The following is an 18,235-nucleotide window of genomic DNA, read 5'->3' as shown; positions in this document are numbered from 1 at the left end:
AACAGATGATATTAAACCTCAAAAATCATGCAATCAGATCATTCAGATTTTAAACAAGTAAACCTCAATCAATCTATCAACCTATCGGATTATATAAGCAAAGCAATCTAGCAACCTATCGGATTCAATCAATGTTTTAACGGGATGGTCGGTTTAAACAATTTTAAATCAGATGAACAATTAACCAAGCAGGATGAGAAAATAAATCTGTCAATTTAACGGTCAAACAATTCTAGCAACATAGCATCAGATTCAATCAGATTTAAAACCTCAATGATCAAAACCGAAAACAGTTTTGATTTCAAAATATTCGATTAGGGTTTTAATATGTGATTTGATAATTATAGTATAATTAATTCTGATACTTATATTATTTAGGGTTTGTAGATATAAGGATAGGGTTTATCGGATTTTAACTTGTAAAAATCGATTTGGGGTTTTAATCATGTAGGAACATGATTTAGGGTTTGGGGTATCGAACTTTTAGAGCTTCGATTTACTCAATTATGATTTTTGATCTATTACCCTATGGTTTTGATTCATAAAGATTAGGGTATTAGGGTTTCATTCGTTATCAATCAATCCATGTTCGATTATGGGTTCTTAGGTTTTGAATTACCTTTTAACCTTAGATGATTGTTGAATCGGACCACCAAAGGAGTTGAGCCGCGAGCTGGACAGCCGCGAGCTGGACATGAACGGGACGCGAGCTGGAATGGATCGAGTCGCTTCTATCGGGTCGCGGACGTCCTTTGTTGCTTGATCGGGAACGCTTTGATCGTCGGATGTGAGCTGTCTGATGCTGTCGCGAACGAGGAAGAGGTTGCATGCTGGAGCTGCTCTCGGGTCGCGAACGTCTGAGCTAGGATCAGGAACGCCTTGGGCTGAAGCTGATCGGGGACGCGAGCTGGAACAGATGCGGGAACAAGAGACGCGATCGGGGTTTAGGGTTCGTCGGATCGCCGGCTAGGGTTAGGGTTTTAGGGGTTTTCGATTTGAGTATTAGCTTAGGGATTTAGAGTTTCGTGCTGATAACGTGTTATAAAAGTAATGGAAAAGTCTATCTTTATTCATAACATAGAAGTTTCTTATATATGAGATTACACCGTCATAGATAAATGGAAAGATTACAAATCATAATCTCTTGGTTATAAGCCATCCACAATCTGGTTCATAACAAGAACCAAATTGTTATAGATGTTTCTTTTTCTAAACGGTTGTTTGCATTAATATAATTTTTTTGAGAAAGGCCAAAAAACCTCTAAATTATTGTTGATGAAACAACTAAGGGGATAAAAGAATGTGAATAGTCTCTCACACCACCGGCGGTGGTAACGAAGCAGAAGAAATTAGTGAAAGATGGCTAAGATAAAGAGATATTTTAGATAGAAGGTATTCTCTCCAACTGTGTCTTTTATTTACAAATGCACTAGCTGAGTGTCGTAAAGATATACTAGATTTTGACATGCGCTTAGAAAGCGTGGATTTATTTTTGAAATTAAATAAATTCTTTTTATATAACTTTTATATAAGATAATGTATGGCTTGAGTACATTTATCCGGGTGCATTGAACCGTACCAAACAGAAAAAAAAAACTAAAATTAAGCTGAATTTCATAAATAGACGAATATATCCTATATCTGTGGAACCGAAAAATAGAAACTGAACTGAGAATCAAATGAGTACTTAAATTTTTAAAATACAAATTATATACCTACAAATAGTAATTATATTTAATTTATTAATAACAAAATATCCTAAAAATACTATTTATAAGCCAAATTATGCAAAAATAATAATTAATGACTCGAATATGTTTTATTCAAATAATTAATAGTTAATTATTTATCCTATATTTTTTTCCAAACAACCTAAACTACCCGATTTAAATCGCAAGATATTTTACATTTGTGAAAATTCAATAAAATGTATCATATGCATTGTTAGAATTTGTAAAGTAAATAAACATGTTCAATTTAAACCAGTCTTTTTTTCTTACTAATTTCATTTAAATCTCCGACCTGTTTAGATTCATTTGATTTTTTTCTATGATAGGATTAATCATTTAATTCATATATAAGAACGTAAGATCAAATATTAATAATTGATTGCATGTAATTAATTAAATTAATGTTACATAGTTGAATAGTTGTTATTAAGGCTTTTATTTTTCAATTCACGTAAAAATGAAGAAAAAAATATTCTACACCAGAAGATTCTCCATTACAACATATATTAAACATAACTTAACCATTGAAAATTTTATACTATTAATGGAACTATATGTGGTAGTGATCATCATCTGTAACCATATTTGAATAATTTGTCCTATATTCATGGGGATTTATTGTTAGAGTAATTATATAATAGATTATGAGAAAATAATAAATTAGTTCATTTAAATTATATAAAATATTTATATAGTTAAAGAAATATAAGGTAAGACAAAAAAAAAATAGTTAAGTCGAATGAAATGGTGCAACAACCTTGTTTAAGTAGATTTTTTTAAGAATTTTTTTTTTTAATAGTATAGATTTTTTCGGGTATTTTTTGAGAAACTTAAAAACCCGTATTACACAATCCAACAATTTATTATAATTAACTTTCTGTTTAAAGAATACAAGAAATCTCAGTAAATCACAAGCACATGACCCCTTCCGCAAACAATACATAGCTTTAGAAATACGTTCGAAAAGTCATTTTTTGTCGATTGTATTATTAAACCTTCTAGGCAAAGAATTCTAAACAATGAAAACTAGCAAAACAAATATAGAAAAAAGATACACCAGTAGGGATCCAAAGTAAACTAATACACATCTATCTTGCGTGTGGATGACTAAAGATTTTTCATATAAAAGCTCCATATTTGCTTTTGGAATAGTTGAATTTCGAAGGAGATAATCTTTGTATTAATTCAAAAACACCACGCTTCAAACTGAATTGGGAACGATTGTCACTCTCTTTTTAATACTCCAGTAGAAGTTACCGAGACAAGACAACTCTTTATATTGTTCTATTGAAAATAATAGAATCAAAGAGATTCTCATTCCTTAGAATTTTATGTTGTCTTTCGAAATACCATAGTTTGCAGCAAGAACTCCATCACCATCAAATGAAGAATCATCAACAATTGAAGTCGGTAAGACCCGTCGCCACCATCCGCAGTAGATCTGTCTATTACTTTTTCTAAACGGTTCAATTGAATCGAAGTTTTTGTCTTACCAAATCCAATGGAAGAAACATACAAAAGAACAATAAAATGTTTTGCCAGATTTAAAATAAATTGACAATTAAACAAACTAAGTGATAGAAAGTAAAACAAATCAAAGAAAAAGAAGCAAAACGAATAATACAAGCCGATGTCGGAACTATAGAAGCCTCCGACCATTGACTTGAAACTAAAAAAAATCTTTCTTTTTCTCTCTTGACGGCTAGGGTTTTTGACTTGAAGGATCCAATCGTGCTGTAAGCTTTTTTATTTCTTCTAATTTAAGTTTTTGAAAAGTCTAATTCACCATTTTTAATTTTGTTTTCAGTGCTTTTTAACTAATTGTATTTTCATGACTAATAAACCTAAAATAACATAAGAATATCAATACACACATAATATAGTTAGAACTATTAATATAATATTCATTTAAAATATTAACCAAATTATATGCATACCACTACTATTTTTCCTTACAACAAATAAATAATATATAATATTAATCACAATTCATTAGTTTTGATATAAAAACAAATTAGCGATTTAGATGGTTGTTATCATTTTCTTTATAATTTTAGGATGACACTAGATATTAAAGTAAGCAGTTTTAATAAACGTCATATGTTTGAAATTTTCAATACTATTATTTGATAAATTATTTGGCTGATTTGTCATATTTGTCATAAATTTAATTTTAATCATAAGTTTTAATGAGGGTATTTTTACAAAAATCCCTATTTAAGTTTTGAAATTTGGAGAATATAATGTCTTTACATAAATTTGAAAACTAATCTTGTTCATATGTGATAAAACAATTTTAACCCACATTTTAATAAATAAAATAAAATCCTAAATTATTAATATTATTATTAATTTATTTGAAATAATAATTATTATCATTAAACATACTTTATTTTATAATTGCATAAGTTTTGCTGATTTGTCATATTTTCTATAAATTTAGTTTTAACCATTAGTTTAAATAAGCTATATATATTTATCATTAAATTTGGGATTAAGCTTTTAATGTCACTGAGATTATTTTTAATCCACAATTAGAATAATTGATTGATTTTAAATCTAGATTGTCTAATGATGGTTTGGTTATTATTAAAGAATATTTCGATTAAATATTTTTATATCTCTTAAAGAACAGAATTTAATACATTAATTGTCAATATTATGAAGTTAGGTAATTTTTAATATTAATTTAATTTTTTATCTGATAAAATTTAGATTTAAAAGAAAGTAAAATTTAAAGATGTATACATATATATATATATATATATATATATATATTACTTCGCAAAAGGTGTAGATCCCCACCTAATTGAAAATAAAATAAACATGATATTATTGGAAGACCTTGCTTTTTGGAAAATTTTAGAAAAACATAATTCATATCTAGTTTACAGAATAAATGATAGAAAATAAATATAACAAATCCTTGATAATTTATACCTCTTAAAGAACAGAATTTTTAGTATTAATATTAAAGAAGATTTCGATTAAAATTTTATACCTCTTAAAGAACATAATTTAATACATTAATTGTCAATATTATGAAGTTAGGTAATTTTTAATATTAATTTAATTTTAGAAAAACATAATTCATATCTAGTTTACAGAATAAATGATAGAAAAGAAATATAACAAATCCTTGATAATTTGCAGCAATCTACCAAAAGAAAGTATGATCCAAATCTATAGACTAGAGTATATATATTTAGAGAATTAACATAATTTTAAAATGTATCAACTTTAAAAATCCTTAGAATCTACCCAAATCAACTTCACAATAACCGGAAAAATAATTTGGAAAACAAATAAATGAAAGGCACCTGTCCCTCAAGCCAGAAAATAAAGTCTATAAATACGTTCTTCCTAAGCGTCTAGGGTTTTCACCGTTCTCCATTTCTCATTTTTAACTCGTTAGTCTCATATCCTCCATGGACAATAAGTCGGCCACCCCTGCTGAAGCAGATCCTACTGTGATCGAGGCAACAACGCATCTAGAGGAAGTTGGTAGAGAGCAGAAAGATGATTTGGAGAAACATAAGAAAGACATGGATGAGAAGAAAATATCTGATGTGATGGAGATATTGCAAGGATTGTCCGATCGTCTGAAGACGATCGAAGAAAAGATGGATTGTCGTCGTCAGGAGATGGAAGAAAAGATGGATTTGTTGATATAATCGATTAGTGTAAAAGCCGAGGCAGATAACATGTCTATCGATGAATCCTCTTTTGGCCAGGAATCTGATGAAAGGTATAGTAATGACCGTTTTGGTCGTTTTTCAGATGGTCCTGGTCAGGAGCGTTATGATCGGTTTTTATTTGGTCCTGGTCTTGGTCAGGAGACCTTTGACCGTTTTGGTCGTGTTTCCGGTGGTCCTGGTCGTGGTCAGGAGACCGATGACCGTTTTGGTCGTTTCTTCAATGATGGTGGTCAGTATACCGATGACCGTCTACTTCGTTTCTTCAACGGACGTGGTCGTGGTCTTAATGTTGGTGGTCGTTTTGCCGGCGGGCGTTGTGGCGGCCAAGGCTACTGTGGCACTTGTTGAGGTTATGGTGAGGGAGGAGAAGAAACCTATTTTTCCTGCTCAGATACGACGACTATCTTCGATGTTTTAGGAGTGGAAAGCTTTTTTTCTTCAAATATGTTTGGTATCTTTAGCTTTTGATACATTGCCACCTTTTCAATAGTTCATTTTCTTCTTAAATTAAAGTATGCGAATATTTATGTTTTTTGTAAGATTTGTAAAGCAACCTCAGTTTTTGTGTTAAAGATGTTAAAATATATAAAATTCAATTCGTGAGTTTGGTAACTTCATTAGTCCCTCTAAGCAATAACATCTGACCTCTAGAAGAATTGTTGGGGAAGAAACAAACTAACTAACAAAGCATTTTCAACACTTAGAGATTCATTAATGTTCTTGAGAAACTTCATTAGTGGGATGGATCTCTATATGAGATGAAACACTTTAAAAAATTCAGACAAGCAGAGCCAACAATCCAGCTGAGTTCGTAACTGAAGTTTTGTCTGCGCAAAAGTTAAACTTTGCTGCGAGCTTCTAAACCGCAGGTAACTCCATTATCGAAATTATACTCTCGCAGGAAGAACAAAGAAACGTGTTAAATTTCAAAGACTCTTCTTATGTCGATAAGTGAAAACCAGATTGGTTAATTAATGGGTTTAAGGAGACAACAGAAAAGGCCGTACATTAATTTACATAATCCATACATTTTATTATAACTTGGTGTTCTAAAGAATACATGAATTGATATCGAGAAAATCACAAGCACAAGTTACATAGCTTACGAAATATCTTTAAGCAACCACACTGTTTATAATGTACATGTGATGAAGTGACCAATAAAAGCACAATTCTCACTGGCAAAAGCATTGTGTTTCTCAAAGACTCTGGTAACAATGTAATTATATGATAGTGCAGCAACACTATCAACTTTGTTTAGCACTCGAGGAAGTAGATGTTGTCATGAACGATTCACCACACCCGCATTGACCTTGCGAGTTAGGATTGATGAACACGAACTCTGATCTGCATTTAAACACAAAACAAAAGTTAACACCGCTCTAAAATTTGTAAAGAGAAATATATAAATAGACATTGGATTTGTCAAATGTGACAAGAGTTTGCAAACCTTAGTTTATCATCTATAAAGTCCATCTTGGTGCCAATCACATGCATCAATGCCTTGGGCTCCACAAGGATCCTCACACCTTTTTCTTCCACCAGCTCATCAAATTTCCCTTTCTCATCTGAAGCAATTCAATACTCACGGAGATCAGTCTATAAACAACGGCTCAAAGACACACAATCAACAGCATGTAACATAGCTAGAAAATTCTTGTTCTGGAACAACGAAAAGCAAAGAGGCAAGCATCTATAAATTAACTTAAAAGGTGAAACTATGTATTCAACTACTTTCCCCTCAGGGAACAAGAAACAGCCATTGGAGGTTTTCTTCACTGATCAAATTTGAGAACACAAAATGTAACGGATGTACTACTAAACTTGAATGTTGTACTCTAATCTAGACACTTGAAGACTAGAAACTAGATAGCTCTCTTTAATGGAACATAGCAACATATGGCTTTCGCATGGACAGAGCGAAGAACCAAAGGAGGCGAACATATAGAGACTTTAACGGAACCTATGGTCTTATATGCATTCAGATAATGTCCCTGAATTTGTATGATGAGGCAAGAATCATCCACATGATACATATAGCTTCATCATCAGACATAAATCATTCTCAAGTCTCAAACTTATATACCAAGGTATGGAATAAAACGAGATGAATAGCCAAGGTAACATCTCATAAGCACAAGATTAAATATACAAAGCAATGCATATGGGTTCTTCATAGATGAGCTTAACACACATAAGCAATTCACTAAATCTCAATTTGACCAAGCCTCCTAGTGTCTATATCTCTTGTTATCAAAGACATGGATAAGAACAAAACATAGCAAGGCTGGGTTTTTCAGCAACCAAGATTGAAACTTGGTAAATAAAACAAAAAAAAAAGATTGAAACTTGGTAATAAGTTTGGTTCCACCAAAAATCAGACAAAAAAAAAACAAGAAAATCAAGAAGAGTTTGTTTACCGGCGTAATTAAGGGTGTATGATAAACCGTTGCACCCTCTGGCTTTAACGCCCAATCGGAGGAAAGGTTTCTGCCTCTGCTGCAAGAGATGATGAACCCTAGATGCTGCTTCGTCCGTCAACGTTAACACCTGCTTCCTCATCGCCGGTCCCACCCTCGCTGCTGCAGCCGCTAAAACTCGAGAAGCCTTCATCGAATCGAACACTTCGAAGAAATTATAGGTTCACGGGTGGTTGGATGATTTATGAAGAAGAATAAAATCTCAGAGCTAGAAAATGTCTCCTTTCGTTAGAAAATGGACAGACAAGACTAGTAAATAAAGGGGAAATTTGGGTTTCGAGATAGTAGTTCGGTTATTGGAAAAGGAAACTAAATTTAAAATCAAAAAGCTGGTTCGGTTCGGGTACTTGAAAATTTAGTTTGGTTAGCGAGGAGTGCATCTAGGTGTGCCCGTTTTAGATTTAACTTTATAGGTCCCACTCAAGTTTTATAGAATTTCAAGTCGGGTTTACTTTACAATAGCGGTGTCAAAATCCTTTATAAGCACAAATCGCTTGTTGAATCAAATTCTGCCATGTGTACAAAACAAAATTATAATAAATAAATTGAACCAAATATAGCTTAGAAAAAAACATAAAACGTATCAAAATTTTTAGAAAAGGCCCATGATCTACGTACACTATTGTCCACGATCTTCTTCTTTTTATACTCCTGAGTCTCTCATATTCGATTCATAAACAACAGAAAAACTCCAAATCAATCAATAACAAAAATATGCTCCATCTTCCTAATTCGATTTCTGAGTAAATGGATCTCTCAGCAACCACATATCTCAGTGACTTTATCTTACAGTTTCACCATCTTGGGCGGAGAACCATATTGCTTCGGTGGAACGAGTTTAAGGCCAAGAAGATTTGAGAAAGAGTGGATATGGTGGCTCTGAATGATATGGATTGCTGGATATTTATCTGAGTAAAGAGACTTGCGGGTAAGACATGCCAGAAAGAGAGGAGGAAGATAGACATGGTCAAGTTACAGAAAAAAAATAATAGACATGGTCAAATCATAGGAAGATTTTTTTGATAAAAGGTAAAAGCGTAAAATATAGCATGATACAGATTGATGACACCGTTGAAATACGAATACTTTGACATTTTCCCCTATTTTCGGTGTTTTTTTTTATTTTTGGTAAATAAGTGGTTTATGTTTGGTTCTAGGGACGAGAGAAGCAATAAGTGTTGAAGAAGGCAAAATCGGTGCTTCACAAGAACAATGACTAAATTCTAAACAAATAAAGGTATGATGCAAGGACAAGAGTAACAATAAGGTATGCCGCCTCCTTTCTTACACAAATTCTAAAACAAAAGTATGAACTATTCAAAACAACATGTTAAACAGAAAGGCAAAACAAAAAGAAGTAAAACAGAAAATCTTTAATCTAATATTTGTACTCAAAGAGCTAATTTAGATAAATGTGAATTTTTATAAACAGATTAAACTATTTTTATATGTTTGTGATTAGTCAATGATATGTGTGATACGTTTTTTATGTAGACTAATCTCTTTGTGATGAGCCAAAGTTATCTTATATAAGTTTAATTATTTTTGGATAGAGTTTCTTATATAAGTTGTTAGACCATCATTATCGCTGATGTTTAATGGGTTTCTAAACAAAAAAAACTGATTTATTTAAATCAAAACTAATTAAAAACAAAGTTACCGATCCTTAACTTGGGACTTTTGGGACCGATTACTAATAGGGTTTTTATTCCACGTGTCAACTTTCGACTTCTTCTTCTTCTCAATCTCCTCGTCTCGATCGATCAAACTCAGAGATGGCATCGACTGCGGCGGCGGTTCCGTTCTGGAGAGCGGTGGGGATGACGTATATAACGTACTCAAACATCTGCGCGAATCGTGTAAGGAACTGCCTAAAAGAACCCTTCAAAGCTGAATCCATGAGCAGCGAGAAGGTTCACTTCTCCCTCTCCAGATGGGCCGATGGAAAGCCCCATAAACCAGGTATCTTCTTCTTCACTCCCTTTCCTCAGGATCCTTGACCAATGCTCTTTCTTGTTTGATCGAGATCTAGCTTCTTGTTTGTGTGTTTCTGTGTGATTCTCTCTGTTTCAAGATGGTAAAGATTCCTACTTTAATTAGAACCCATCAAAAACTATGATTCTGTTTCTGTTGATGAAGGGATTGTCACTCTTAAATGTCTTTTGAGCTCACATTTGATGATATTTGTTCTGTCTCATTTTACCAAAAAAAATATTTGTTCTGTCTCTGTAGATTGATTACATGTCTGATCCATCCATTGTTTGGTTTTAATATTTGAGATGAATGTTTGTGTGTCTGAAGCCTAAAAAGCTTATTTCTTTGTTCATTGTCTTTTGGACGAATGTGGTTATGTTTAGTATACAAGTCAAGTTACACGGGCAAACACAATTACGAGTCATGTGTTATATAAAGCTTCATCCTTTTTTTTACTTGACTGCGTTATTCGAGTCATGTCTTATCTAAAGTTTCAGACTTTCTTCTTGTAACTATCACCATGTTTTACAATCAACATTTTCATTTGAATGATTTAATGATCTGTGTTACAGGGTGAGCCAGGTTTCCACTGGTTTGGATTCATTATGTGCATTAGTGCAACTGCAGCAAGAGCTTTTAAATCTGTTCTTCAAGGCATTTTACTTTCTTCCGAGTGGTAAGAAGATCATTACTCAATGATACAGAACACAACAGATTAATGAGTTATAACAAAATTATTACCGTGCGTACGCACGGGGTATATACTAGTTAGCTATAATTCATGAGCTTAGCTCATCACAATTTTTTTATGAGCATAAATTCTACTCTCTCCCTCAGTTCCTGAAAGTAGAATTTTTTAGATTTATTTTTTGTTCTAAAATAATAGATTTTCTATAATTTTAAAGTATTTTTAGTAGTTAATGTTGAAAAATTGTATACTTTTAAAAAACATTAATTGAAAATATTTAAATTGGTTGAATACTATTGGTTGATATTTATTGGAAAATGTATAGTAAAATAAATAATAAATTCAATTGTAAACATTTATTATATTCTTAATATGCGTGAATACTCTAGAAAGTCATTCTTTCGGGAACAGAGGGAATATTTTTTAGGCTTATTTAATAAATGAGTTTAATGAGCGAGCTTAAATTAGATCACGAATTATATGAATAATCTTTAATGAACATGAGCCAACAACTCATGATCTTAGTAATATTTATACTTAAAATTATATATATATATATATATCATATGTAAATAAGATAATTTCTATATTATCATATTTATCTTCTAAAATTCAAATGTAAAACCAAAAAAATTTAGATATATATATAGAAAATGTAAAATAAATTTTTACATACTCATCATCTATCTTTAAATTTAGATGTAAAAAAAATATTCCTAAGAGACAATTTAGAAATTACTCGTAGTTATCTTACTTAATATTTTGTTTTACATTAAAATTTTATAAAACACAGATAAGTAATATAGAAATCATACTTTTAATATCATAAAACTTAATAAAATTTATTTTAATATTTTATTTTATGCTAATTAATTTTTTATATTCGATTGCGAGATAGTTCATTTAGCTCATGATCTTGATGATCTGAGTTTGAATTTACATATCGAAGCTCATCTGATAAGAGTTGAGCTGAGCTAACTCATGAAAGATCCAAACTCACTATGAGCTGATCTAATTTGAGCGAGTTAACTCATTTTGACACTCCTACTTTAGAACACTTAAGGTTCGGTCCAGTTCTAGTAATCTCAATGAAGATTCATTCTAGAATCGAAAACTTTTGGGTTCGGTTCCAAACCGAAATAACTGTAACAATCCAAAACTAGATAATGAAACAAAATTGCATATCAAACCTCAGTCTTACGAAATTTAAATTCTCATAAAAGATTCACCAACCAACTCTAGAAAGTAAGATTCAAACTGCTTAAAATAATCTTGTTAACGTTTCTTTATATGATTCTTCGAACCATTATATATGGTTGAGTGATAAGGCATTGAACATAATAAACGGGAACACACTAGGTCCTCCTTCTATGCAAGTGTGTGAATCCCATATATAATGATAATTTAAATCCCCATGCTGTAACAAAAATAACAATCATCAAAGTAATTTTCAATCACAGACACATGATAAATCGATTAGAAAGTTTTTTTTTTTTGAAAAATAAATCGATTAGAAAGTTGCTTGTGTGAAACGAACAAAAAAAGAAGTAAAGCAAATAAACATGAGTGGACATGACATAAAAGGAAACAACGATTCAAAGGCTTTATCTGCGAATGGTTTCTTAGTCTCAGACGGAGGAAACTGTAAGAAATCAAGATCTAGAGTATCTAGTTTGGCGTTGACAAAAAAAAAAGAGTATCCAGTTTGTAAAGTAACGTAGGCTTGATGTTTTATGTGGAGGTTTGATATATGGTTCTTATACAATTACAAACATAGTTACTTGTTACATTGACTAAAACAGATGCTGCCTGGGAAAAATCCACGAATCGGTCTTGGCTGGCATATCAGCTCCATCCCGCCCATGACAAGCAAAGATGGACTACAAATAATATAAGAAACTTGAACCACTCCACTTACTGACAGTTTTAAATTAGAAATCCATAAAACTTAGCAATATGTTAAGAACATGTTTGGGCCTGAACTTATCATTAGTTCACAATTTCCTTAACAACTTTGACCATCTGAGTTAACTCATCCCCAACAGATTGGCCTTAAATTGTTTGTAAATGTACCGACTTCAAGTTGATGTCTGATTAATTTCTACCGAGAATCTCTGAGTACACCATTGGGAATAATTTCTATCTTGATATTTGATTAATTAGCCCAACGTCTAAATTTTTGAAACGTCATTAAAAAGAAAACTCACATTTTGTTTGAGTACCACGAACGTCATCAAAGGGATTATACCTTAGATGCCAAACAAAAAAGAAAAACAAAAGAAAGAAGTTGACTAATGTCAACGCCATTAAAGGTAGACAATCTAATCTCTTCATAAATCACTGTTCTATAATTATCAGCTTTGCCAACTGTACGGTTGTCTATTTCTGCTTTCAACATCCCAATAATTATTCCCTTCACATTATAAAAAAAGTCACGTACGTATTTTGTCTTTTTTTAAAAGGAGACTAATCTATGGATCATCTAATAATATTAGACTAATATGGCCATGATTTGGTCTTGAACCAGCTATTGAAATTTTTTTATTGTAGATCTATGAAAAAGACTCCTCATCTCACTGATGTAAACGTAATTTTTTTTTGGTCAGCAAACGTAATTATATTATGATATATCGTTTCTATTAAGATTTGGAAGAGATTCACTCCTTTTCATGTGTGCTTAACCGACAAAAGGAGATAACAATGAAACATAAAAAAGCAACATCAGTACATACATAATTAAAGGGTGCTGTTGGTGAGACTGAAAGTAAGCACTAACCACCAATAATTAACATTAATTGATACCTGATCAATGATAATTATCGACAAAGTGGGTCAGTCAGATCATATTATATTATACTCTTTTGATTAACTTATTTGGCACGGTCTTGGATAATATCGAATCCCATCTCAGTCGGATCGGTAGCTTGAAGCTCATAGTGAATCCCTTCCAAAACCCTCCTTAGCCCAGCCTTCGACGTTGCGTATAAGATCTTTGCCCTTATTCTTGATGCCTCCGGCGACCTAATACGGTTAACAAGTGTAATTACAATTTCACCCTTGCAGCACATGAATGTTTTCTGCCGGTGCATGTTAATATATATTACGAAATATCTATTTTTCCATTGCCAGTGACTGGGCCTAACCAAATCCTGCCGAACTCAATCAGCCGATTCTTGAGGTTTACTGTTAGAGTTTGGTTAAGAGTTCGGCTCAATTCGATAGATTTTTATAAGTTCTGATTAGGTTTTGTGGTCAAAAAGTTCAATTTAAAAATAATAATAATGAAATTATACCGGTTTATACTAAACCAGACTACAATCATACTGTATTAAAATTTTGAATCGAACTAGCGGAAATAACAAAATAATCTGAATTTTTAACCAAATTAAACCAAAATCTAATTAAAAATTCGAACTGGCCAACTAGCCAACCAAACTAATTCAGTTGAGCAAAACTTTGTGCAAACCGTATTTACCCGAGCTGAATCAACCGTTCAAACCGACCTGTAGGACTAAATAGTGATTATAACTGGAGGGGTATAAAGGTAAATATTGTAGTTCTGGGAGGTAAGACGACTAACCAGTAGATAAAGAAGATCTTGCTCTTGCGGCAGTTATCGACCGTGACAAAGTCGAAATCAAATACGGCATAGCGACAGTCGTCCACGGGTAAGGAAGCGGTGAGATCTTGATAGTTTTCTCCGGCGCCGCCGACTTTGTCGACGGTGACTTTACGGGAATTCTCATCGATCTTGAACACGATGTATCTGTGCACTTTCTTCCATTTCATCTCCAAGAATGAGCTCGTGCACTCTTCCGTCACTCGCATCCCCGTCGTCGCCTGCAAAATCAGATGATATTTAGTTTCAAATTCAGATGAAAAATCTTACGAGGAGATGCAAGAAAAAACAAATATATTCTTCTACCATCTTGAAAGCCATCGCCATTGTTGCTAAGATTCCTGGGTCTCTTTTTTTTCTCTGGCGTGGAGAGCTTTTCCGTTAAAACGGAATGACTTTGAGGTCTTTATATAATAAAGTTACCTCTATGCAGATGCGATCATTAGTTTTCTAGTATTACAAAATTACCCTTCAACTTTTTAATTAGAAGCGAATAATTTTTCTCGTGGGCAATGGGCATATAAGAGGATGGTTAAAGATAGAATTTTAGCGTGGATTTTTAGTTAAAAATTAAGAGACAGTTTCTTATATTCTGCTTAGAACACCATCTAAAAACCCTGTGTTAATCATGCTCAGTGCAAATATATATGAAAAAAAAGTTTGATAAAAATATATATGATCCAGTGTCGTGCGAAGATTTACAGAGGCTTGAGACAAATATAAAAATACAGTCTTTTAACGAAAAAATTTTTTGATAAAAATATATCATATAATTAAAGAAAAATTAGCACAACTATAAAACAATCAGCACTACTATGATTTAAGTTAGCAAAGATTACTTAAGAGAAGCTCGCAAGTCTATAATTTATAATTAGCTATACAATAAAACAAAAATAATCTTTTCTGATAAAAGAAAATAAATGCAACTTTTGGGCTTCCAACTTCAGATGATAATACAGTGTGTTTAGTAAAACCACTAACCTAACCCAAACTTTTAATAAGAGCCATAAAATGTCTATATATTTTGGAGGCCCAAGGCAAAAACCTTTTTGGTAACACATTAAGCACGCTTCTGGGTTGACCAAAAACAAAAGATGGCAAGTAAGAATTTAGGAGAATTATTTTTAAACGTGGTATTTCAAATGGCTGGTTCGGATATATGCCGAAAGAAAATTATGGAAAACGAAACAGAAATAGTCAAAAATTTCACTTTTGTTATGCATGTGAAACAATATATCATATATTATTCATTTATTTTTCTTTTTTTTTGGATAAAGAGCTATATCTATCTTATTAAAACTCAAGTACAAATTAGATTTATTTGGAAACATGTATAGCAATTTTTTAAAAAAATTTGTTTGGAAACATAGATTGTAGTTTAAAAAAAGTTTGTTTGAAAATATGGATTGCAGTTTTAAAAAGGAGGTTTGTTTGGAAACATAGATTGTAGTTTTAAAAATATGTTTGTTTGGAAACATGGATAATATTATATTAAGAGAAAAAAAAGTAGTGGACTTATATTTTTAAGAAAATTTGGAAGTCTATTATATTATGAGAAACTATCTATCTGCTACCTAATCGGGTTCGGTTCAGGTCTGTTTGGGTTTCGGGTTTCCGGGGTCAAAGATTTTAGCCTTATTCTAATATTTCTAAATTTCAGTTCGGGTTCACTTCGGATTTTTGCGGGTTTCGTTCGAGTTCGGATAACCCATTTAAATTACTTTTAAAATTTTAAAATTCATTATATATTTATATACTTTAAATTTCTCAAAAACTATAAACAAAATAATATATTAAATATAAATTTGAATAACGTATGTCAGAATACCTAAACTTAACATATAAATTATCTTAGTTCAAATATTTGGATAGAGAATCAATAATTATTTTAAATATTTTGGTGTTTTAAGTATACTTTTAATATTTTATATATTTACTATTGGTTATTTGTATATATTTTCAAGTATTTAAACCAGCTTAAAAGTATCATATATATATTCTAGATGTTTTTATATATATTAAATATAAAAATAGTTAATATATATAAATCTATAAATCTATTTCGGATACATCCGGGTACTCGGAATACTTCGCTTCAGATCGGATTTGGTTCTCCAAATACAAAATTTTGAATAATTCAGATATTTAATCAATTTCGGTTTGGGTTTGGTACTACTTTTTCGGATCGAGATCGGTTTGGTTCTTTAGATTCGGGTATTTTATCTAGCCCTTATATGATTTGAAAAACAAATAGAAACATATTTTTTTAAAATACATCCGCGCGGACGCGCTGGTCAAATTCTAGTTATACATTTATGATCGGTGTAAAACATTCTTTCTTTAAAGCTATACTTTAGAAAACATTCTCGTCGGTAGTGTCTTCACCACTATGATTAGGGTTGAGCAACGACGAAACGCATCATGTTAATAGAAAGAAACAAAAAGTATAGGGATCAGGGAAATGGGTCAAAATGCCTATATGCAATTAATATATACAGAAAAATAGTTGTGGCGCTAGGAATGGAGAGAGTGGTCCCAAAGAATAGTAGTAGTGGATAAAGTAACCCAACACCCACAATTTCTTCGATCTCTGCAGTTTCGTGTTACTCAAAACTCAAGTGACCCTTTACGTGTAAGCTAAGGATTGAGACTAGATCTCATATTAAAGTTTTCTAAAAGATCGATTCAAAAGTAAATATGTTGTTATTTACATATTATCAGTCTTATTCTATTTTTGGATCACAGTATCGAAAGTTAATTTTAAATCAATATTTTTATTGTTTACAATTCTATCCTTTGAATGTTATGTTAATCAAAATTATTATGTTATAAATTTTGTAGATACCATCTCAAGATCTATCGGTACGTAGGCACGTGTGTAGCCCAGGGCATAAAGAGTTAAATATTTGATATTAATACATCCCAAGGATACGTTGAAGGCCACTATACCAATTCCAGTATCTTTTTTTCCTGAAAATGTTCGAGTCTTCCCATGGAATTGTCCAATGCATGTATGGTACAACGTGTGGGAAACTTCACAACATTCGTATTTCTTCATATGTGTGTGTGTGTGTGTGTGGTAATTTCATACATAAATATATATAATTCTGTGTATATTGGTATGCCAGTGTGCGTATACTCTGAACTAATGTTCGGCTGTGTGTGTGGGTTCAATCAAACGTACCATATGTGGGGACGTAACAGATCATTCCAAAATACCAAACACTAAATTCCAACGTTAGGTGTGAAGGAAATATATGGCCACGTGAGGTCGGCTTGCCTTTGCCTCTCCAGTGTTTAGACTTTGTTGGTTTCAGAAAGTTCTAATCAAATTGATAAGAAAGTCTACTACGATTTCGGTTGAAAATGGTATTTAATTTTGTTTTCTGTTAAGAGTGATTTGGGTAGAACAAGTTTATAATATGTATATATATAATTGTTTTTCTGTATATAACACTACAAAAAAACGTTTCCATAACAACGACCATTTACGACGAAAATCTTTCCTCGTAAATTTACATGGTGTTTACAACGCAGTTACGAGGAGACCAAATTTTGTCGTAAAATCAATGTACGTTTAAGACGAAAGTACGTGGAATGAGAAATACGTCGTAACCGTTATATCGACATTACAACGAAACATGTTACCGTTATATTTAGGTGAAAACGTGTATTCAATGTGCTTTAATTTACCTAATTTCGTCGTAAAGTCATTTTAAATATCATGTTAAAACCATGTAAAATCCATGTAAAAGATTCCTTGTAAAATCGTTGTTATATTTCAACTACCCAACTCAAAAATTTCTCTATATATATGTCATTTCCCACAACTCTCTTCCTCACAACACACAAACGGAAAAATAAAATCAGAAAAAAAAGATTTCAAAAAAAAATCTAAGAAAAAAATGGCCGGTGGCGGTAGTATTTACGAGTTACGGGGTTGGATGTATTTGCACAAAGATTCCGACGGGAGGGTGACGAACGCCTTTCTGAGTCGGGTAGAGACATTCATGCACCAGGCGGGCTGCACACCGATCACGCAGGAA

The 18,235-nt window shown here is 32.0% G+C and overlaps 2 protein-coding genes across 2 annotated transcripts; both read right to left on the bottom strand.

Annotated features, from left to right (window-relative positions):
* Nucleotides 1–6,436: 6,436 nt before the first annotated feature.
* LOC106336476 (iron-sulfur assembly protein IscA-like 1, mitochondrial) lies at nucleotides 6,437–8,198 on the bottom strand. Its single transcript, XM_013775310.1, has 3 exons — nucleotides 7,849–8,198; nucleotides 6,879–6,996; nucleotides 6,437–6,775 (listed from the first exon to the last, which is right to left on the bottom strand). Exons 1-3 carry the CDS (start codon nucleotides 8,039–8,041, stop codon nucleotides 6,676–6,678), a joined length of 411 nt encoding a protein of 136 aa, XP_013630764.1. The 5' UTR covers nucleotides 8,042–8,198; the 3' UTR covers nucleotides 6,437–6,675.
* Nucleotides 8,199–13,209: 5,011 nt separating this feature from the next.
* On the bottom strand, nucleotides 13,210–14,605 carry LOC106336475 (actin-depolymerizing factor 5). The gene is made up of 3 exons (XM_013775309.1): nucleotides 14,496–14,605; nucleotides 14,151–14,410; nucleotides 13,210–13,591 (listed from the first exon to the last, which is right to left on the bottom strand). The coding sequence occupies exons 1-3, from the start codon at nucleotides 14,514–14,516 to the stop codon at nucleotides 13,441–13,443; spliced, it is 432 nt and encodes a 143-aa protein (XP_013630763.1). The 5' UTR covers nucleotides 14,517–14,605; the 3' UTR covers nucleotides 13,210–13,440.
* Between the last annotated feature and the right edge of the window lie 3,630 nt (nucleotides 14,606–18,235).

Source organism: Brassica oleracea, chromosome C3 (assembly GCF_000695525.1).
Source record: "Brassica oleracea var. oleracea cultivar TO1000 chromosome C3, BOL, whole genome shotgun sequence".
NCBI classification, from domain to species: domain Eukaryota; kingdom Viridiplantae; phylum Streptophyta; class Magnoliopsida; order Brassicales; family Brassicaceae; genus Brassica; species Brassica oleracea.
The sequence above is the reverse complement of the archived record's forward strand: the minus strand, read 5'-3'. Positions and strand labels throughout refer to the sequence as shown.

Coding starts and splice junctions, on each gene's coding strand:
- LOC106336476 (XM_013775310.1), bottom strand. CDS start 8,041: ATGAAGGCTTCTCGAGTTTTAGCGGCTGCAGCAGCGAGGGTGGGACCG. Junction 6,997..7,848: donor ATACACCCTTAATTACGCCG/GTAAACAAACTC, acceptor GAATTGCTTCAG/ATGAGAAAGGGAAATTTGAT. Junction 6,776..6,878: donor TTTATAGATGATAAACTAAG/GTTTGCAAACTC, acceptor GTTTAAATGCAG/ATCAGAGTTCGTGTTCATCA.
- LOC106336475 (XM_013775309.1), bottom strand. CDS start 14,516: ATGGCGATGGCTTTCAAGATG. Junction 14,411..14,495: donor TGGCGATGGCTTTCAAGATG/GTAGAAGAATAT, acceptor CTGATTTTGCAG/GCGACGACGGGGATGCGAGT. Junction 13,592..14,150: donor AAGATCTTCTTTATCTACTG/GTTAGTCGTCTT, acceptor TAACCGTATTAG/GTCGCCGGAGGCATCAAGAA.